The sequence below is a fragment of the Mesoplodon densirostris genome, chromosome 2 (assembly GCF_025265405.1).
Source record: "Mesoplodon densirostris isolate mMesDen1 chromosome 2, mMesDen1 primary haplotype, whole genome shotgun sequence".
NCBI lineage: Eukaryota > Metazoa > Chordata > Mammalia > Artiodactyla > Ziphiidae > Mesoplodon > Mesoplodon densirostris.
In genome coordinates this window covers 45,876,421-45,898,692 of record NC_082662.1, presented here as the reverse complement: position 1 = coordinate 45,898,692, position 22,272 = coordinate 45,876,421, and the positions used below count along the sequence as shown (strand labels likewise).

General features: G+C 54.6%; 1 protein-coding gene across 2 annotated transcripts in view; it reads left to right on the top strand.

Moving 5' to 3' along the window:
* The window catches only part of SLC1A7 (solute carrier family 1 member 7), a 47,234-nt gene extending 26,940 nt beyond the window's left edge, over window positions 1-20,294 (top strand). For both annotated transcript variants that reach the window (XM_060083610.1, XM_060083601.1), the window contains 8 exons: window positions 8,591-8,633; window positions 10,748-10,970; window positions 14,817-14,916; window positions 15,625-15,858; window positions 17,811-18,005; window positions 18,781-18,915; window positions 19,345-19,447; window positions 20,076-20,294. In XM_060083610.1, coding sequence (XP_059939593.1) covers window positions 8,591-8,633; window positions 10,748-10,970; window positions 14,817-14,916; window positions 15,625-15,858; window positions 17,811-18,005; window positions 18,781-18,915; window positions 19,345-19,447; window positions 20,076-20,294 — 1,252 coding nt within the window. The remainder of the gene's footprint in view (window positions 1-8,590; window positions 8,634-10,747; window positions 10,971-14,816; window positions 14,917-15,624; window positions 15,859-17,810; window positions 18,006-18,780; window positions 18,916-19,344; window positions 19,448-20,075) is intronic.
* Window positions 20,295-22,272: the final 1,978 nt, after the last annotated feature.

Here is a 22,272-nt window from a genome sequence, read left to right as displayed (position 1 = left end):
GGCGGGGAAGACAGAGGCAGGGACTGGGCCAGGCTGGCAGCCATGGGCCTGGGGGAAGAGGGAAGACTGAAGGCTGCTCAGGAGGTAAAATCAGTCTGCAAGAGACGGTGAGAAGGGGGGAAGGGTGGAGGCAGTGGGAGTCTGATTGAAAGGGCATGAAGGTCTCTGGCCTGAGCACATGAGTGGACAGCAGCGTGGTCACAGGGCCAGAGGACAGTGCTGGAGCAGGTGCGGACCTCCTGAGGGAGGCGTCAGCTGATGGTTGGCTGGTGGATCTGAATCCTGTGGGGAAGTCTGAACGGGAGATGGAGGTTGGGAGAGCAGCAGGTAGAGGTGTTAGGGAGGCCCTGATGGCAGAGGAGTCTCCCAGGACAGTGTGGGTGAGGACAGCAGGTCTGGGACAGAGCCGGGGGAAGCACCACATTGGAAACGGTTTAATGGGCTCAATAGGGCGCCCCATTAAACTTGCTCTCCTTCTGGTCCCTCCCATTTTCTCACCAATTTCAGAGATAAGCAATCCACTCCAGGGTTTCCCTGGTGGTGCAGTGGTTGAGAGTCCGCCTGCCAATGCAGGGGACACGGGTTTGTGCCCCGGTCCGGGAAGATCCCACATGCCGCGGAGCGGCTGGGCCCGTGAGCCATGGCCGCTGAGCCTGCGCGTCTGGAGCCTGTGCTCCGCCACGGGAGAGGCCACAACAGTGAGACGCCCACACGTGCAAAAAAAAAAAAAAAAAGAAATCCAGTCCAGTCTAACAGTAAAACTCCAGACTCATCCAGTTTAAAGCGAATCCTGTCCTAGCCTTTTGCATCTGATTCAGATGTGGAAAGCTGGAGTGGGAAGAAGGTCCTAGCAGGTTTTTCTCCCTTTCTTGCTGCACCTACTCCCCTGTTGCTAGCCCTGGGGGTGGCGCAGTGAAGAGGGAGAGGGAGGGAGCTAGAAAGGTCCTCCTTTATGGTAGTGAGGTGAGCCGGGGTAGCTGCTCCCTGGTTGTTTTTCTTCAGCGGAGCTTTTGCGGGCTCTTTGGGGCCCCTCCTATCACTGGTGTCTCTCACCTGTTATTTCCGTGACTCAGGCGCTCCCTGCGCCATCTGGCTGCTCACAGCGCCCTCCTCAGGCCTGACCTCTGGTCAGCTCCCCTGCTTGGGACACCTCCCCGCCCCCCGCCCCGGTGATCCTCTTAGGCAGTGTCCCTTCTGCAAGGTCCGCATTGGCCCGTGAAAAACACACACATCCTTGCTGGAAACGCAGCCCTTTCCCAAGGCCTTTGGATGTGAGTCAGGCACCAGCCCCTACATACTTCAAATCTTAGGGGACACCGCCAAGGTCTTTGAGTAGTTCTCTTGGCTTAAAGTTAGGGAGAAGCACTCCTCTCGTCCTCAGCATACAGTCTCTCTCTCTCCCTTTCCCTTTCTCTTGAAAAACCCTCACCCTCTGCATCAGTTAGCTGTTGCTGTGTGACAAACCATCTGAAGACCTAGTGCCTTAAGACAACAACCATAAGGTCAGCTGGAAGTTTCTGCTGACTTGGACTGGGCTTAGCTGAGCTTGCTCATGTGTCTGCAGGCAGCTGGCTGCTCAACTGGGGAACAGCAGCTCCAGGGTGATCTTGGCTGAGATAATCCAGCTGGGCTCCACGTGGTCCCTCACCTTCCCATAGGCCAGCCTGTATTTATTTCATGGTGGTGGGAGGGTTCCAAGAGAGAGCTAGCCTGGGCATGTTCTTGCGAGGAAGGTAGAAGAACGAGAGAGGCGAAAAGAAACATACAAGTATTTTTCCAAGTCTCTGCTTTTGTCAAGTCTGCTAACATCCTATTGGCCAAAGCAAGCCATGTGGCCACGCCCAGACTCAGGGTGGGAAGGGTTGGCAATGTGACAAGGCAAAGGCATCCACGAATGAGGGCCTTCAGCTACCACTCCCTCCATTTTCTCCATTCTCCAGGTTCTTTTTATCCTTTGAGATGTGTGATGAACTAAAGATCACAAAAATACCTGCAGTTTTGTTCCTGTTGTGTGGTTCTCACGCACAGGGTCAAGAGCCAGAGAGACCCAGGCAAGGTCTGTTGTATCTACACTTACTTGCCTGGTGATTTCATCTAGTACCATGGTGTTGTACACCTTCTGTACACTGACGCTGCTGAATTTTGTTTCCAGTGGAAACCTCTCACCAGCACTCCAGATTCTTACATACACTTGTCTAAAGGCATCTCGAAATTAGCACATCCAAAGCTAAACTCTTGATTTTCCCCATAGATCTGTCCTTTCCTCAGTCCTGCCCATCTTAGTCTGATGCCTCTCTTTTTCTCTCATATCCTGCATCCAGTTTGTCAGCAAATTCTGTCAGCTCTGCCTTCAAAATAATATCTTAAACCGTGCCCCTTCTGTCCTCCTCTGCCACTCCCACCATCGCACAGACCACCATCGCCTCTCACTTGAGGGTCCTGTATGGTCACCTGCTTTCTCTCTGTTTCCCTACAGTCTGTTCTCAGCACCACAGCCAGAGGGATCCTTTAAAAACCTGCCCGCAACCTGTCACAGGTCCTCAAAATCCACAGTGCTCACTATGGCCTACAGGCCCGTCAAGATCCCCCCACCATGCACAGGTTGGCCTCTGACCTTTGCTCCAACTCTCCCTCCCCTCACTCCAGCCTGCAGGCCTCTGTGCACGCCTCCAAACGTGCTTAGGGTCCCATCTGGGAGCTTTGTCTTCCTCGCTGCCTCTGCCTGGATGGCCCTTCCCTCCTTCCATTGACACCGCTGCCTTGTCACCTCTTCAGAGGGGCCTCCCAGCCTCCATCAGCCTCTCTCCTCATAGCTTGGATTACTACCTGACACTACCCTATCTGTGTATTTCTGTATTTCTTTTTCCGTCTCCCCCACTGGAATAAACTATGCTTTGGGAGGGCCAGTTAAAAACCACCCCAGTATGGGCTTCCCTGGTGGCGCAGTGGTTGGGAGTCCGCCTGCCGATGCAGGGGACATGGGTTCGTGCCCCGGTGCGGGAAGATCCCACATGCCGCGGAGCGGCTGGGCCCGTGAGCCATGGCCACTGAGCCTGTGCGTCCGGAGCCTGTGCTCCGCAACAGGAGAGGCCACAACAGTGAGAGGCCCGCGTACCGCAAAAAAAAAAATCACCCCACTGTATTCCGGAGCCTAGAACAGCAACTGCATGGCAGAGGTGCTGAGTGTTTGCTGATTGCATACGTGGGATGCAGGGGCATCGGTGACGCTGGGGTTTGAAGCCGCAGGAAGAAGCACCAGCACAGGGAGAGTGGCTGATCACGAGGCGCGAGGCCGCACTGGAAGGCTGCGTCCAGCTGCTGGGGCAGGAGGAGAACCAGGAAAGCCGACAGCCTGGAAGCCAAGGGAGGAGGAATTTTGAGAAGCTTCATGTCTAAGATCCACTATTTCTAAGATTTGGTGACTGTGATTCATCATTTCTTGGATCCTATGATTTGAAACAGCCTTTCCTTGTGGTGGAAGGACTGTTGGCACTCGGGGAGCACCCCCCCTCCCCAATGGCCTCCCCTGCTTGGGGGCTGAGGGCTCTGGATCCGATCCACATGTCAGAGTCAAATGTTCCAGGAGGAGTTCCTGCTCTCAGTTGCTTTTCATGTGGTGAAAATCGATCCTTCTGGTTTGAGGTTTTTTCCCCAGTCGCTCTCAACCCTGAGCAAGTTGTTTTGCAAAGCTGGGTGGTTGGACATCACTGTCACCATTTCTTAGTCAGAGAGCAGAGCTGCAGGGGAGATCACATGCTTCCTGCAGGGAAGCTCGTCTCACCTCTGTGTGGTCGCTGTGTGGCTGCAGGCAGGCCAGCCGGCTCCCTGGGCCTATTCCCCCTGTGGATTTCAAGATCCCTTCTAGCTCTGTGGTTCCGAAACACAAAGGCCTAGAGGCCAGTGAGGAGGCTTCTGGGCACGAGCAGAAGGTTCTGGAGGTGGGTTGGTTCCGGGACGAGGTTGGAAGGACGGCACAGAGCTCAACCTTGCAGACCTTGATCCCAGGTGAGGGCGTGGCTGTTCCTCTCGAGAAGGGGGAGGCCGGTGGTGAGTTTGGGAAGGATGGATTGGAGCAGGGTAGCATGGAGTGGGCAGGATATGCCTGGAGGCATGGGGACGCCCTGGGAGCGGGTGCAGTCACTTTCGTTCCATTCAGCCCACTTTTATTAAGTAACTGCTCAGGGCAAAGACATTGTGCTGAGAGCTGGTGGGGAGAGCGAGGGGGGAAATACAGGTCCCTGCATCCAGCTGTCAACCATCTTAGGACAGACAGACCAGAAGAATGCCCTGGACAGCTACTCTCTGCGACCCTTTCTAGCTCTGACATTCTGAGAGGCTGTGCAGAAAATGAGGACACCAGCGATGAGGGTACCAGCGGCCCCCTCACCCTTGCTCTGGCCCAGAACAGTTGCCTACCAACCAAGAACACAGAGGACCAGGGCAGGGAACTGGGAAATGGAGGCAGGTGTGCCTAAGGAAAAGTCAGAAAGATGAGGGGTCCAACCGAACAGGGAAATAAGGCCCACTGCATCCTTCAGGGAGGGAAGATACGCATCCGTCTCTCAAAGATGATCCAGAGGAACACAATAGGCCATGTCCCTGGATGACTCTCCAAGACATGAGTTCATTTCCCAGGGCTCCAAGCAGGGGTTCCAGAAAACTGACGTCTGCTCACAGAGCAGCCTCACAGAACAAAGCCAAGCGGAACACCAGTCAGAGCTGGGCCCCTTCTTTGTTTTCCAATCTTTTGAAAACACCAGAGAGATTAAGTAATGACTTAGCTCTATTTATAGCTCCCAGTTACCTCCTCAGGGATTGGATGAAGCTCTTGGGAGCTGTGCTTGGAAAGGAATAATTCCCACCTTTGGAGCTTGGATTGGGGATGGGGGTGAGTTTGAAACCGTCACAGCGGGAACTTACAAATAGTAAGTGAGGTGGACTGTGGCCTTGCCCCAAGAGATGTGTGGGAAGGCCCAGGGCAGAGTGTGTGTATACTTGATGGGCTTGGCTGCCAATGTCTCCCAGGCACATTATGTCTGCATTTTATGTAACCACCACCAGGAACACAGGCCTCATGGGGCAAACAGGAAGGCTTCCCATGGGTCTTCAAAGCCAAAAGAAAATGGTGTATATTTTTTCATTTAATAACCAAAGCTATACTTCTTTATTAAAATCTGAGGGTAAGTTCATTGATAATTAGTATGACCACATGTATTAGGAAATGCTTTTGGCTGCTACTTAACAGAAACCTGAAGCAGCAGAGCCTTAAGTAAGGTAAAGGCCTGCATTTTCTCCCAAATAAGCAGACCAGAGGTGGCAGCTTGTGGTCATCAGGAGCCCATGCTCCCTCCACCTTTGTGCTTTGCTGGACTTATTAAGCACTTGGCTTTTATCATCAGTGTGTCTCATGGTTCAGTAAGGTTGCTGAAGCTCCAGCTATTATGTCCATGTTCCGGGCAGAAAGAAAAGAACTGGAGGAAAGGATCAAAGGGTCCTGGCTGCATGGGCATCTTTTAAAGCTTCTTCCAGGAAATGCCACCCAATGACTCCCACTTACATTGCATTGGCCACCCCTTTGGCAAGAGAGTCTGGGAAACAGGGCTTGATGGCAGGGCCTTCTTGGTCCCTGTAACATGCCTGGGTTTCTGTAAGTGAGTAAGGAGAGAGCATGGAGACTGGGTAGACAACTAGTCATCCTTGCTGAAACACCTAATTTAAATTATTGTCATTTTAAAGGAAGTTGTAGAGAGATGTATATATGAGGTATAAGTTCCATTCGGTTTCTTACGTACGGCCTTTTGAACGCCCTTGGTTTCTGCTCATGCTAAAGCATCCTTCCCTCTAACCACTTCATCACTCGAACCTACTGGAAGTATACCCAGGAGACATTTTCAAACTGTTACCACATGATGCAGTGTGGGCCTCCTCCCTTCTGGTTAGGAGCGCCCAGGGCCAGTAGGCCATGCACTCTGGCAGGCTGTGTGCCTGGCGTGACTTTGGCTCTGTTTGCTGTCCAAAGCCCTTGCAGGCAGCTATTATTCTGGTGGCAGAAATCTGCTTAGCACTCATCAAAAATAAGCCTCATGTGAGCTTCTGTGATCTCAGTTCCTGACCCTGCTTCTTCTCTCCCTTGTGACAAAGCTGAAATCAGTGGGGAAAGCCAAGACGATTCTCTACCAGTTTTCTGCCACGGTAGCTCATTCTAAGCCCTCTTCCTCCTGCCATATGCTAACCCTGAACCTGTATTTTAGCAGCAGTGAAAAAAATTATAGCTTCTGCTTCCCAACAGTGGCTGCCAGGGTGTGAAGTTAAGAAAGAACGCACACTCATATTCATGTGTATAACTCCATGCATGTGTGAGCTGAGTCTCGCAAAAGGAGAGACTGGCCAAGAGCAAGAGTGAGCGGGAAGGAGGGTCCAGGTAGAGGAGGAACGTGAGCACGAGGCGCATGGCCTGTTCAAGGAAGTGCCAGCACAGGAACAAAAATCCTTGTTAGCATCTCTGATTTAGGTTAGATTCCTAAAGCAGATTATAAAGACAAAGACCCTCGCTGTGAACTGCAAATTGCTTTATGCAAAGTTTGCTGCCAGAACCATGTGAGGGAGTCACCAAACATCCTCAGCGGTGTATACTGTCATTTGAAAATTTCTTTAACAGTTTGATAGGTGAAAATGTCTTTTTCAGTGAAGCTGAACATTTTTTTTTTTAATGGGTTTTTTTTTTTTTTGGCTGCGTTGGGTCTTCACTGCTGCGCACGGGCTTTCTCTGGTTGCAGCGAGCGGGGGCTACTCTTCGTTGTGGTGCGCGGGCTTCTCATTGCAGTGCCTTCTCTTGTTGCAGAGCACCGGCTCTAGGCACGCGGTCTTCAGTAGTTGTGGCACACGGGCTTAGTAGCTGTGGCTCATGGGCTTAGTTGCTCCGCAGCATGTGGGATCTTCCTGCCCCAGGGCTCAAACCCGTGTCCCCTGCATTGGCAGGCAGATTCTTAACCACTGCACCACCCCGAACATTTTTTAAAAGGTTTTTTGGCTACTTATGTTCTTTTTCTTCTGCAAAGTGAATAACCTGGTCAGGACGTTCCATCATTTTTCTACTGAGGTATTAATGTTTCTGTGGTCCATTTATGTATGCAGCAAATATTTACCGAGTGCCTGTTACGTGCCGGGCACTCTTCCAGGTGCTGGGGACATGGCAGAAAACAAAACAGAGATCCCTGCCCTCCAGGGAGCTGATGTTCTGGTGAGAAATGACAGACAGTGAACATGGAAACAAGGCCAAGATTTGTAAAAACTCTTTAAAGATTAAGATGATAACACTTTGTTGTATAGTTTCCCCAGTTTGTCATTTGCTTTATTATTTTATTTGTATTGTAATCTGTTTTAGAGAGCTTCTCAATTTTTTTAGCTTTTGATTTTGGCATAATTTTAGATTTATAGAAAAGTTGCACAGATGGTAAAGAGAGTTCCCAGCTGTGCCCGTCTTCCCCTGATGTCAGTGACTTACATCTACCACATTTGTCAAAAGTAAGACATGAAATTAGTACACACTATTAACTAAATTGTTTCATTGGATTTCACCAGTTTTTCCACTAGTGTTCTTTTTTTCTATTCCAGAATCCAATGCAGGATACTAAGTTGCACTTAGGAAATTCTGAATTTTAATGAAGTAAAATCTATTGATTTTGTTCTTAGAGTGTCCTTCCATATCCTGAGATCTGATAAAACATGAACCTGTGTTTCTTCTATATTTTTATGGTTTCATTTTTTAAATTATTTATTTCTTTAAGCCATCTGGGATTTATTTTGGTGCAGTGTACATAAAGATCTAGTTTCCATTTTTTCTGAATTGTTGATTAGTTATGCAGTTCTCTAGAATGAGTCCTTCCTTTCTTCACTGATTTGTGAAGCAACTTCTATCAAATATGAAATACTTAGATGTCCCAGGTTCTGTCTCTAGGCTACAGGTTCCATTACATTGATTTTTCGATTGATGGCTGTGTCAATATCTCACTGTTTTGACAGTTACATCTTTACAGTATGCTTTCATATCTGGTAGGACAAGACTTCCTCCTCCTTTAGCTTTATGAAAATTATATTAACGAGAATAATGATCCCATTTATGTGCCAGGTCCTGTGTTGGGAGCCACAGATAAGATATGAATGACCAAGTCCCACCTTCAAGGAAGCCAGTCTGTGGGGGAAGCAATCATGTGACCAGTGCCATCCAGCAGCCTGCTGGAGCATAGTTGACCCACAGGGCAAGGGCCATGGAGTCCACCTGGAGCAGTCATAGAAGGCTTGGCCTCTGCTTGATTGGAGTAGGAATCAGCCAGAGAAGTAGGCAGTGCATTTTGGGCAGAAGGAACAGTGGTCAAAGGCCTGGAGCTGGAGACGTATGCAGCGTGTTTTGGGAACCTTATGCAGATGGTGTTGGAGCTTTAAGTCCTGGGATGGGGGTGGTGGGAAGAAGTAAGACTGCATAGGGAGGTGGGGCAGGATCATAGAAGCCCTTCACTGCCAAGGGAAGTGTTCAGATGACCCCAAGGGCCCTCCTGTCCTGGAATTCTTCAATTACTGACTCTCTTCCCAGGAACATGTTCCCAGCCAACCTGGTGGAAGCCACATTCAAACAGGTGAGTGGGTCCCCGGGCGATGGAGGGGTGGGCAGGCAGGGCCAGCCTGGGCCTGGCTAGGGAATGACAGGCTTGCCCAGCCAGTGTCCCTGTCCCTGGGGTTGGGACGCTACAGGGAGAGGTGGTGGGAGGACCTGGATCCTTAGAGCCTCCTGTGGCCACACTCCCGCCCTGGGTTCCAACTTTTCACGAGGAAGAATTATGAGGGTGGAGGGAAGCCCCTGCTGAGTGCCTGCTCTGAGCTCGTTTACACCCGCTCGCACACACCATCCCCTTCAGTCCTCATAATAACCCTGCCCTGGGGTAGGGCCAGCCCCTCTCCTGGAAGAGGAATCTGAGGCTCAGGAGGGTTAAAGGATTTGCCCAAGGTTATTCCACTAGTAAATGGCAGAGCTAATAGGTGAACCCAGACCTGTCTGTGTCTAAGCCTGTTTTCTCTTTCTTTTTAGAATAATCCTTTGCCCCTAATAAAAACAGTAATAACATTCACTGTAAAATATTAGGAAAATACTAAAAAATATAAAGCAGAGGATAAAAATCACCTGTAGTTCCAGCACCTAGCAATAGCGATAGTAGAAGGTATGTTTCTAGTCTTTTTTTCTCTGCAGAAATGTTTTAAAAAATAAAATTAGGATCATAGGACATATATGGTGTGCATCTTGCTTTTTTTTTCCCCACTCCCGTTATATAATGGGTACTTTCCATGGTTATTAAATGTTTCTTAAAAATACAATATTTAGTGGTGATGCAACTCTTTGGCTCTTGTAAGGCTGGGCTATAATTTATTTGCCCATTTCCCCTTTCAGTTGTTTTCCAAAACAAGAAATTATGGTAAACAACCTTGTACACCAATCTTTGTCTGCACTTCTAATAATTTCCCATTCTTTTCCCCTTCTAAAGTGTCAGCCGGTTGGTTGACTCAGTCCAACAAGCATTTCCTGATCTTCTTCCCTGTGCTGGGGCCCTGTATTGGGCCCGGAGACACAGAGGAGGTGGCTGAGGGTTGCGGAAGAGGCTTCGAAATAAGGAGCTGTGAAACCCTGAGCTAATCACTATATCTTTCCTAACCTCCTGGGTCTTCATCTGTGAAATGAGCCAGGTAGTGAAGGGCCCTGAATGCTAGGCTAAGGAGTTTAGATATTATTCCAACAGTGACGGGGAATTATTGAAGATGTGAGAGAGAAAGAGAGAATATTGCGCTACTTCACTTCCCTGCCTGGAATGCCCTTTATCTTTTGGCAAACTCCTACCCATCCTTCAAGGCCCAGCACCCAGCACAGAGCGTTCAACGTTGGGATGATGATTATGATGGTGATGGTGGTGGTGGTGTTAATAGCAGTAATGGTTACAGAAGGCTTACCATGTGCCAGGCCCTGCTGTCAACACTTTACATATATTGTCTCATTTAACCTAACGAGGTAGATTAACTATTAAGACCCCATTTTACAGATGAGGGAACTGAAGCACAGATCCTGAGTGGTTCCCTTTTTCCCCCACTAGAAGACTTGCTTTATTGATACTGTGGTGTTGGGAGGATAGGAGCCCTTGTGTGGACTCCTAGTACCTGAGGAATGAGAGGAAAAGACTCAGGAATGCCCTGAGGGCTGGGGAGGAAAGGGAGGTGACTCAGCTACTCAACTCTTCCCAGCTGGGGAAGAAAGCTCGGGACAAGCTGAGCTTTTCAAATAGAAAATCCAAGTTTCCGTCAGTAGAAGGCAGGGCCGGCTGGCTGTTATGGATGGATAATGGATGGTTGAAAGGGGATAAACAGGTGAAAGGAGGATTATCCAAGTAGATTATCCAGGTAGGAGATGGATGGATGATTAGAGAGGGTCCCAGGTGGGTGTAATGAGGCATAGAAAGAAGAGGGAAGGCGGGATGGAGGGAGGTGTGGCTGGGTAGTGTATGTATGGATAAAGGAATCTCAGTTTTATTTTTGGTAAGATATTGATAATAATTGATAATAATCCCTGTCCTGCCTATGTCACAGGGTTAGTGTCCATCAAATACTTCATGAGTGGATACAAATGTGCTTCCAAGATGTTATTATTATTGTTTTGTTGATATTAGTAACAACACTTGGACTCATTCCGGGTTGGGATGTCACCCCACAGTACCGCACCAAGACTACCCCCGTTGTGAAGTCCCCCAAGGTGGCACCGGAGGAGGCCCCTCCTCGGCGGATCCTCATCTATGGTGTCCAGGAGGAGAATGGCTCTCGTGTGCAGAACTTCGCCCTGGACCTGACCCCACCGCCCGAGGTTGTTTACAAGTCAGAACCTGGCACCAGCGATGGCATGAACGTGCTAGGGATCGTCATCTTCTCTGCCACCATGGGTATGTGCTGCCCACCCGCCCAGGCCTGCCCTGGAGCCTGCCTTCCTTGCATTTATCCCTCCCTGCATCCCTGCGTCCAGTAACCTGAATAGCCTGGAGTCTCCCCATCTTCCAGGTGGTTCCTTCCTTTCCTTTCCAAGGGAGGGGCTCATGTCCCCATTCCATTACGGGGGCAGGAGGTATCCCCAGCCCTCCCTCAAGTTGGAGCTGATGTTCCTCACTCGGAATTCCCCAGCCCTGGGTGCTGTTTGCCTCCAGGGGTGTCGGCCCTCCCTATGAGAAGAGCATGCCTCTAGTCCCGTCCCAGCGGCTGTTTATTTAAAGCCCTCATTCCTCCCCTCCGCCCTCAACCATGGGGCCTTCTCTCTGCAGACCTGTCTGTGCCATTTCTTGGGGCCCCCTGACCACACCCTTCCCTTTGCTACTCTTCTCTGGGTCCCCAAGGCCCACCACAGGCTACTTAACCAGGAAGCTGGTTACGCTTAACTTGCACAGGCCCCTTTTGGGGCCTGTACCTATTTTTCTTTTTTTAAGTTTGTATTCTTTTTCTTGAAGAGGTCCGCAAACTGTGTAAGCTTCAGATCCCACAAAACCTCTGGATACGCCCCTGCCTGTGCGCCCATGGCCACCCCCGCCAACATACGCATACAACCTTCTCCCTTTTTTGGAGCCGAGGAAGTCCTAACCCCTCCACAGCAATCTAGCTTGTCAGTCCCACCTCGTCCTTCTAGGCCAGCCCAGGGGTCATCACGAGTCTCACTATAAAATCACATCAGCCCCCCGTCACCCCAGCCCCAGACCTGGGAGGGCCTCTCTGGCTTCCGACTCCTCTGCAGGGCTTTCTTCTCAGTGGAAAGCCTCCCCATCCTCATGGATTCTCAGGCAAGGAACCTGGGGGTCACTTGCTACCGCACCTTCTGCCTCAGCCCACACCCAAATCCAGTCAGGCCTGCCTCTGAAATCTCTCCCCAGTCTGTGCATTTTACCTTCGGCCCACTGCCCCAGCCAAGGCCGCCGTCATCTCTTACCTGGTTTCTGCAAATGCCGCCTCAAGAGTTCCCTGTCCTGGTGTGTCCTCCTCACAGGGTCACTGAGTCTCCATGTAAAGCCTCCACTGGCTCCACTGTACTCCAAGAGGGGTCCAAACACCACGCGCGGCCCGCAGAGCCTGCAAGCTCCGGCCAGGCTGCCCCCTCTCGTCCTGCTCACTTCCCCGCGCCGAGCTGCCCGCCAGTTCCTGGAAGGCGCCTCCCGGACCCTTCCCACCTCCCTCAGCCTGGCTGTTCCTGCCCCTCCCTCTCCCCTGCACCTTTCTCATCCTTGAGGGGCCTCTGCATAAGCATCCCGTCCTGGGGAAAGTCTACCTGACCCCCTAGTCAGGTGCCCTGTGTTACTCACATGTTTGACCCAGTGCAGTTAGGTAATTGTTTGTGTGACTGTTTAACGGCTGCACGGCAGCTGTGTACGCTCCTTGCAGGCGGAGACAGGGCTTGTTCTCCATTTAGCCCCATAGCCTCCACGGGACTGGCTGGAACAGGTGCTCAGTAAAATCTTCCAGAGAGGGCTTCCCTGGTGGCGCAGTGGTTGAGAGTCCGCCTGCTGATGCAGGGGACACGGGTTCGTGCCCCGGTCCGGGAAGATCCCACATGCTGCGGAGCGGCTGGGCCCGTGAGCCATGGTCGCTGAGCCTGCGCGTGTGGAGCCTGCGCGTCCGGAGCCTGTGCTCCGCAACGGGAGAGGCCACAACAGTGAGAGGCCCGCGTACCTCAAAAAAAAAAAAAAAAAAAAATCTTCCAGAGAGACAGGTAGATGGATGGATGGATGGATGAATGATAAGGGGTAATGGAGCACTTATCGTCGTGGTCAAAAGGCCAGGCAGGCACACAGAGGGGCCAGGACCTCAGAGACCCGAGTGTGTGAGGAGACAGTGTTTGGAAGCATCCTCAGTCCATCTGATAATCTGTCCCCAATCCTGGACTTTCTTCCTCCTCCCAGCCATCACCTCTCTCTTAGGGGTGGGAACACACTAAAAGGACATCTATTGGCAGAGCTAAAGGAACCTTTGAGGGCTTCCCTGGTGGCACAGTAGTTGAGAGTCCGCCTGCTGATGCAGGGGACACGGGTTCGTGCCCCGGTCCGGGAAGATCCCACATGCCACGGAGTGGCTGGGCCCGTGAGCCATGGCCGCTGAGCCTGCGCGTCCGGAGCCTGTGCTCCGCAACAGGAGAGGCCACAGCAGTGAGAGGCCCACGTACCGCACACACACAAAAAAAGAAACCTTTGAGACCCTTCAACTCAACTGTTTGCTGAGCACATGCAACTGTCCACGTGTCAGTGTATATTTGTTGTGTGTGCCCAGCTCTAGCTGCACCCACATCTGTGTGCCCACATCTGAGCGTTAGCGAGCACACTTGCACGGCTGCTCCCCTCACCGCAACCTCCTTCCCCGTTTCCTCCCTGGTGCTGGGATGTGGCTGACGCTAAGGTGTCATTGGCCTTGCCTGTCAGAGGAAGCCCACTGCCACCCCCTGCGTCCCATGCACACTAGCACCCAGCCAGCGCCCATGGGTGCCCCACCCAGGGAGCCTGATGGGGAATAGGAATAGCCGAGAAGGGACAGAGGCAGCAGAAACCCTGGCTCTGAGCTCAGTCAGGCTTCCATGGGCCAGATGCGCAGGGCTGGGCCCAGGGTCATCGCATCTCCGGCCTCTCCTACCCACCCCGGCAGGGTGCCACCGCTCCCCATCACCCGTGGTAGCTGCTCCCCAGACAGCGTGGGTTCGGGCTTCATGGGCAGGGAAAGAGCTCTTCTCTGGAGTCCCACAGACCAGGGTTCAAATCCTGCCCCTCCCCAGCTGAGTCAGTGGATGAGCCTCTCGGACACAGTGGCGGTAAGCTCCATGAGGGCAGTCACAGGGTGTGATTTGCTTTCCATTTTTGTGTCACCAGAGGGAGGGCAGTCACTTGTCACTGTTCCAGGACTGGACTCACCATGCTCACCTGCATGAGCTCACCCCACAGAATAGCACACATGTGAATGCTTCCTGAGTGATGGAGAGCCCAGAACCCCAAGGGGAGGGTAACAGGGGCTCCGGAAAAGGCTTTATCATGCATTCATTTGTTCGTTCATACATTCATTCATCCATCCAATGATGAGTTGCCTTCATGGGGTTAACCTTCTACTGGAGAAGACAGAAAAAAACACCAGACGACTGTTGTAATAAGTGATATGAAGGGATCAGAAAGAAGTGAAATAGAGGGGAGTAGGTGGGGAGTCTGCCAGGGCAGTGGGAGCGGGTGTCCAGCCAGGCCAGAGCTTTGGGTGTCGGGTACCATGCGGGCAAAGGCTCCACCACAGTCAAGAGCTTGATGTAGTCTAGAAACGTGAAGAAGGCCGCGACGCAGGAGCACAGTGAGGAAGGGAAAGCAGGGCCTGACAGAGGCGGGAGTTGTAAACGGGGTCAGATCAAGTGGGGCCTGAAGCGGGGGGTGTGGGAGTGTTGGTTATGCTCTGTGTGTGCAGGGAAGCCAGTCGGAGGTGTTGGCAGGGAGCATTTTTATCTTCAGAACATGGCACTTGATGCTGGGTAGAGCGGGGTGAGAGAGGAGGAAGAGATGAGAGCCCTGTGGGGAGGTCACAGCCTGCTCCAGCGGGGAGGAGAGGGGAGGTGCGGGGGAAGCGCTGGGGCGTCAGAGGCTGCTGGGCAGTCGGCTAAGCGCCGAGATCTGCGTGTGCCTGTGGTCTGTCCCTGCCTGGCCACCAGCGTGTGTTGGCACACGTAGGCGTCGTGCACATCTGCCGCCGTCTGCGGCGTCTGTGATATGCTGTGTCCCTGCCCCCCGCAGGCATCATGCTGGGCCGTATGGGTGACAGCGGGGCCCCCCTGGTCAGCTTCTGCCAGTGCCTCAATGAGTCCGTCATGAAGATCGTGGCAGTGGCTGTGTGGTAAGCCTCATCGTAGGGGCGGGGGGGGCTTCTCTTCTACCCACTCCACCCCCTGCCAGCTCTGCCCTGGGCAGCTGGAGGGACACCGTGGTCCCTTAGGAGGGAGCAGAAAGCTGCCCGGGAGGCTGTGTTCCCCTGGATCCCCCCAGCCCTGACCAGGCCGGGTTCCAGCCCTGGGCCTGCCACTTCTGGCCCCATCAGGCCCACTGGTGGCAAGCTAAGAGCTAATAAACCTGGCCCTGTGCTCTTGGCCTCAGTTTCCCCATCACCTGGGGCCTCATCAGCTCAGTTTTTGGAGAAAGGAAACACCGGAAGCGACAACCAGCTGCCCCTTCTTGGTTCAGAGTTCAGACCTTAGGAATCTTCTAATCTAACCTTGCACAGTCAGATGGGGAAATGCAGAGGCCTGCCAAGGTCACCTCCAGAGGCTGTAGCATTGCTGGGCTGAAACGTGGGCTTGCAGAGGGCAGGGGAGCTCCTCAAAGGCCTGGACGGAGGAAGGCAGAGCGGCAGGAGGCTGTGCATCGCTGGGCTGGTTGAGGTAGCATTCGTTTCACCACGTGCCAGGCACCTGGGCACACAGTCTCATCCCGTCCTCACAGGGGCCCCGGGAGGCTTAGGAGGGTGAGGCTAGGCAGTGATGCAGTGCCAGGGCCTCCCAGGACCTTTGTCTGCCCGGCACTGAGCCGGCTGCCCCGCCCACCCCAGGTACTTCCCCTTTGGCATCGTGTTCCTCATCGCCGGCAAGATCCTGGAGATGGACAACCCCACGACCGTGGGAAAGAAGCTGGGCTTCTACGCTGTCACCGTGGTGTGCGGGCTGGTGGTGCACGGCCTCTTCATCCTGCCCCTGCTCTACTTCTTCATCACCAAAAAGAACCCCATCGTCTTCATCCGCGGCATTCTCCAGGCCCTGCTCATCGCACTGGCCACCTCCTCCAGGTAGCCCTGGGCAGCGGGCAGGATGGGGGAGGAGACCATGGCTGAATGCTGTCCTTCTGGCCAGCCATCATTTGTCCGTAGCCGTAGAACCACGGAAAGTGTCAGCGTGACCTGCTTCACAAACTTGGGAGACGCTACGGTAACAAGACGTATTCTTAAAATGTAATGCTTGAGGCACTACCTGCCCAGACGGCAGAAAGCCCTCCTCCACCTGCCCACATACCCCGGGTTCACTCAGTCCACATGGGGCTCGGCTTCCACGCAACAGGGGCAGGGAGAGCTCAAGAGTGCTGAGTCTGCAGTCGCTATCGCTGTCGCCTTGCACTGCCACGTGGTGCTTCTGTTGAAGTCAGGCCCTGTGCTGTTTAGGGACCTTGCCTGTCTACTGTCACTGGGACAGCCTGGCACGTTGCCCCGTCACAACCTTGGCGGTGTCTCCAGACAGTGGGAACTTGCCTCATGGTTCCATCACCCACGAGCTGTGTGGCTGTGGGCCAGTCACCTGACCTCCCTGGTGACCTCCCTGTCAGTTTCCTCGGATACAGACTGAGGATCATTGTAGCCTCTGCCACATAGGGTTACTGTGGGATTAATGGAGATAACCCACTAAGGCCGGTCTGGGCTTGATGAAGCAGCACCTGCTCTCAAATATCCCAGACCGCAACGAGTGCAGGAGACCCAGGGAGGTAGTGTCATGCAAACTCGGCTATTGAGCAAGGGGTGGGGTGGGGGAAAGGAGGTGGTCACTTACTGGGCATCTAACCCTGTGAAGAAAGGGTGGTTCTCCCCACAGCAAATGTCCAAGCTCCGCATGGAAGAAGTCACCCAAACTTGAGCCCATGTCTCTGGTACCAAAGGCCTGGCTCTTCCCTGCATCCCTTACTGCCTTCTCTTCCCTGGGCCTCAGCTTCCCAACCTGTAAAATGGGAATGAGGGCCACCACAGACCTCCTTCCCTGGCAGCCACATGGCCCACCCTTGGCAGCAGAAGCACCTCATACAGGACTCAGGAGGAGCAGAAGCCCAGTGAGGAGAAGCCCTAGAAGCCTTGTCCAGGAACCCTCACCCAGGGCCGAGGGAGGAGGTGAGAGGGAAAGACGAAGCCCCAAGCAGCTGCTGGCCCCCGTGACAGAGCCGGCAGCCCTCGTCATTTCCTGTTGGCAGGAACCACGGCCTAGGGCCCAGCATGCCTGGGGCCCATGAGGGGCTCTGGCAGGGGCCAGTGGGCTTCCCAGGCAATGGCCTGTGGAAGAGGAAGGGCTCTGGGGCCAGGCTAACCCAAGTTTCAGTCCCAACATACCACTGGGAGCTCAGTAACAACACAGCTGCCACGTGAGCAGCGGCTACCACTGGTTGAGCGCCTACAGTATGCAGACGCTGTCCTGAGGGCCCACTCGTTAATCCTAATAGCTCTGTAATGTATGGACTGCTTGGGACAAGGAAGCTACGGCACACGCAGGTTAAGGAGGTGCCAGGGCCACTGGGCTAGTGGGAGGCCGGAATCTGAAGCCAGCGGTCCCGCCAGAGCCCTGCTTTTGACTGACCTCTTCATCCGCACTTGGCACAGTCGTGCGACACAGGGTCAGCCCCTCCTCCCCTCTGGGCTTCAGTTTTTTCTCCTGTAAAAGGGACTTAAAACCCCTCCCTCGCAGGAAGCCATGAGGATGCATAAAGCACAGTGCCCGACGCATAGTAGGAGCTCGGCTGGTGGTAACTCCCTTCCTGACCTGTGTGTATGGGGGTCTCTGAGGCCCTGGGCCTGGGCAAGTCTGGCCATGTGACTATTTTCAAAGCCCCTTCAGCCTGCTCTCCCCCCACCCCAGATGGGCCAATTGCCTGGCGTGGGGCGGGGGGTGGGGTTGGAGAGCTTCCATCACTGGTCAGCAGGCAACCTGGGGGCCCTGACCATCCTGGAGCAGGGTGATGAGCAGACACTGGCCCCTCTGCCCACAGCTCAGCCACACTGCCAATCACCTTCAAGTGCCTGCTGGAGAACAACCACATCGACCGGCGCATTGCCCGCTTCGTGCTGCCCGTGGGCGCCACCATCAACATGGATGGCACCGCACTCTACGAGGCTGTGGCTGCCATCTTCATTGCCCAGGTCAACAACTATGAGCTGGACTTCGGCCAGATCATCACCATCAGGTGCACTCCTGACACCCTGCACCCAGTGTGGATTGGGGTGGGGGGTACTCCGGAACAGCCTTCAGGAGTCTTGAGCTCCCAGATCTCATGGAGTCTCTGAGGCCCAGAGAAGGCAAGGGGCTTATTCCAGGCCACACAGCAAGCCAGTGCTGGGGCTGAAATGTGACCTGGCCTCGTGACTCAGGGCACCAGTATCCTCCCCCAGCGCTGCTCTGCAGAGGGGGAGCTCTGAGCAGGCTGGGAAGCTTGGGGCCAGCGGAGGGCCTGCAGTCTGGACATGCAGAGCAGGGAGGGTGATGCAGGCAGGCACAGGGTAAGCAGAGGCCAGGGGCAGGATTGATGGACGGTGGAAGAGCTGCTGGTGTGGCTAGAGCTGAGGGAAGGGTGCTAGGGTGAGGGGCAGAGGCCAAGGGGAAAGCCTCACATGCCACCCTGAGGGTACAAGTCTGACCCTGGGGACCCAGTCCTAGAGGGAGGCTGGGCAGAGCTGTGCCAGTGGACAATCAGAATCTGTGGGCAGCTTCCTGGAAACCTACAGAGACAGTGGCTCCAGACACAGGGTTTTCCACAAACTTCTCAGGAGGTTCTGCTGAGGCCAGGGATGGGGGCCTCTGGGACCACAAGACCTTAAGCAGAGACATGCCTCCCACCCAGGGAACCCCCTGATGTGGCATTCCTAACAATTCCTGCTCCACAATGCTATCCCCAGAGGCCCTGGGATTTTGGCCTCCTTCTTGGGTCCAGGGCCCAGCAATGCTCCCTGCCCCTCCTGCAGCATCACAGCCACCGCAGCCAGCATCGGGGCAGCTGGCATCCCCCAGGCCGGGCTCGTCACCATGGTCATCGTGCTCACCTCCGTGGGACTTCCCACTGATGACATCACCCTCATCATCGCCGTCGACTGGGCTCTGTGAGTGGGGTTCGCCCCACCCACCCCTATCCCTTGGGTGGCAGGCACTCGGGGTGGGCTGGGGACCTGCTGTGGTTTGGCACAGTGGGTACTCGCTGACACCGGCCCAGCTGCATTCTTTGCAGGGCCCAGTTTTCAAAAATGAAAATGTGGGATCCCCTGTTCGAACATTATACAGAATTTCAAGAGGGTGGGAGCAGAGCGTTAGCCCAAGTCCAGGCCCTTCTACACACAGGCCCTGCGCCACTGCACAGTCACGTGCCTACAAAGCCGACCCTGCATCCCCCACTTCAGCATCACCAGGGGGTGGTGGGCTGGGAGGACCAGGAAGGCGCCCATCCTGTGGGTGCTGCTGGGGTGAGCACTGTCCTCTTCCAGCTCCCCTTACAGCAGAGGGCCTGCCGCTCACCGCCCACCTTGGCCCACCAGGGACCGTTTCCGCACCATGATTAACGTGCTGGGTGATGCACTGGCCGCCGGGATCATGGCTCACGTCTGCCGGAAGGACTTCTCTCAGGACACGGGCACTGAGGTGAGAAGGGTGCCTCCCTCCCAGCCGGGCTGCCCAAAGACCCGGGGGTGGAGCCAGGTGGGGTGGGCAAGGCAGCACATCGGCCACCCACCAGCTGGGCAGCCCTCACCTGATCCCTGCATGCCTTGTTCTCATCGTGGGCACCCGGGTGACAGATTCCTCTAACAGCAAATTGCTGAGCACCCACTGTGGCCGGTGCTGATCCAGACACAGGAGCAGCAGTGGTGAACACAGTCAGTGCCCTCAGGGAGCAGCACCCTAGTGTCCTGCCGACAACAATGCCAGCGTCCACACGTCTGCGGGGGCTTCACGGTCCTCAGGGTTCCTTCAGCAACCACGTGTAGCAGGCTGCCCCACTCCATGGGGAGGACGCTGAGGCCAGGCAGGGGAGCCGCCCATTCCCGCACTGGACCCCGTGGGCCAGGTGCCCTCCTCTACTAAGACAGTCCCAGGAGAAGGCAGGACAGCTTGGAACTGGAGCCCAGAGAGTCCTTGTGACCTATCAAGACCCCCCAGCACATCTGCAGGAAACCCGGTCAGGTTGTTCCCAGCCCTTTGCTCCTTCAGTCCTCCCTACCGCCTCACCCCAGTCTCGCCTGCTGCTGCCAAGACCTGTTTCCCTCACCAGAAGCTGCCGCCCTGCGAGACCAAGCCAGTGAGCCTCCAGGAGATCGTGGCGACCCAGCAGAACGGCTGTGTGAAGAGCGTGGCTGAGGCCTCAGAGCTGACCCTGGGCCCCACCTGTCCCCACCACGTCCCCATCCAGGTAGAGCAGGATGAGGAGCCAGCTGCCACCAGCCTGGACCACTGCACCATTGAGATCAGTGAGCTTGAGACCAACGTCTGAGCCTGTGGAGCTGTAGGGGCCAGGGGAGGCCTCCGCGATCAGGGGCCAAGGGCAGGATCTCAACTCATGACTTTCCTGAGCACAAGGACCAGGCTCACACTAACTTTCCCCCACCTTGAGAGACCGGAATGAGATCCACTTGACGGAAAGTGGAGTCTCAGAAAGGGGAAAGACTGCACATGGGAGCCCCAGCTGGAGAGTTACAGGCAGGCGTAGCCCAAGCCCCGACTGTAACATTTCCATCGTGTTGGCCTGTGAGGGCGGCAGGCAGGGGTACTGTCCCCACTTTCTGGAGCTCAGAGTTGAGGCTCTGAGAGCTGAAAACAGTTGCCCAGGTCTCAGAGCAAATAATGTCAGGGCCAGGACTCTAGTTCAAGGCTTTCAAGACTCGGCCCCTCCCTCCCGGAGGATAGGGATGCCTGCAAGGCCAGATGCTGAGAGAGAGGCTCCGCCCCTCCCCAGGAGCCCCAAAGCCACCACTGCTTTCAATTTATGAAGACATAGCAATGTCCTGGTTCTGCCCCAGCTGTGTCCCAGCCCAGGCCAGCCCCCACCCTGCCCCATAACACGTGGCCTCAAACAAACTGCTCTCCCCGAGGATGGGCCCAGCCTAAGGCCAAGACCGCTGCCTTCCATGTGCCACAGCCCATCCTGTCTCCTGTCCTACCAGTTATCTCTCACAAAGCTCACCCAATGTAGAGATGAGGATGTCTTCATCAGAGCCACAGGGCCCTTAGAAACACCAGGGCTAGCCTCCCACTGAACAGGTGGGCTGGCCGGGACTGGGGAGGCAGACTCACCTGGGATGCTTCAGTCAAGCTACCCATGTGGCCCTGGGATCAGCGCTCCCCCAAAGCCCGTGTGATGAAGTGGAGTTAGATTTTCTATTCCCTTCTGTGTTTGCAAATTCAGTGATGACTAAATAAAGGTATTTTCTTTTTCAATCTTGTGCGCCTAGCGACCATACTCTGGCCAGCATTTCTTTATTGGGCTAATACAGGCAGTCAAAGAGCAGACTGGCCTGTCTGGGCAGCCAGAGTACAGACAGGGCTGTCCAGGAAGCCAGAATGTCAACAGCCTTGTCTGTGTAGCTGGAGTGTAGACAGGCCTGCCTGGGCAGCCAGTGTGCAAATGAGCCCATCCTGGTGGCTGGAGTGGGGACAGGCCTGCCTGGGCCGTCACATGCAGGAGGTAGAGTGCAAACCAGGCTGCCCAGGGGCCTGTCTGGACAGCCACAGTGTGGACGGACCACTCTGCCCGCAGCCTGCCCTCTACTCTGCAGGCAGGGCCCTGAGGTCAGTCCTCACAAAAGAAACACATTTCCTCAGCCAGCCTGGCTCCTTTCAGTGAATGCTTTGCTTTAAGGAGGGGATGTGCCCAAGAAGTTTCCGGACTCTCCCTCCGTCATTCTCCTCAGCCCCTTGGTGCCTCCAGGAGGCTCGCAGGGGACACAGAAGAGCCCTGGCCACACAGCCTGCTCTGGACGTACTCTGGGGAGAAGTTGCAGCCCCAGGGTCTTACAATGTGGAGCCCTGGAGACACTGAAGCTGGGGGAGGGGAGGGGCCTTCCAGGCTCACTCCGAGAATCAGGAGGGTACCTGCCTCCCAGCCCCCACTCCTGAACTACTTCCATCCTCCTCCCAGGGCCATAGTCTGAGGAGCCCAGGAAGGGTGCCCGGCTCCCCCTCCCACTGCAGGGCTGAGGGCTGTAGTATCCACCATGGGAGCATCTTTCCTTCCTTAAGGCCCAGTCACCTAGGAGAGGTCAGATGTCAAGCTATCCTAACTCCCCACATGGTGTGGCCCGGCTTATTGGCCCCTTCCCTGTGTCACATCTCTAAGGCCCTTTGAGCAATGGTATCTGCTCCACACAAGGCAGGAACCTGCTCTTTACTGGGCTTGACAGGAGCATGCTTACACACCTGCAGTAGTGAGGGGCCACTACTTGCTGGGCATCTCATCCACTGTGCGGCAGCTC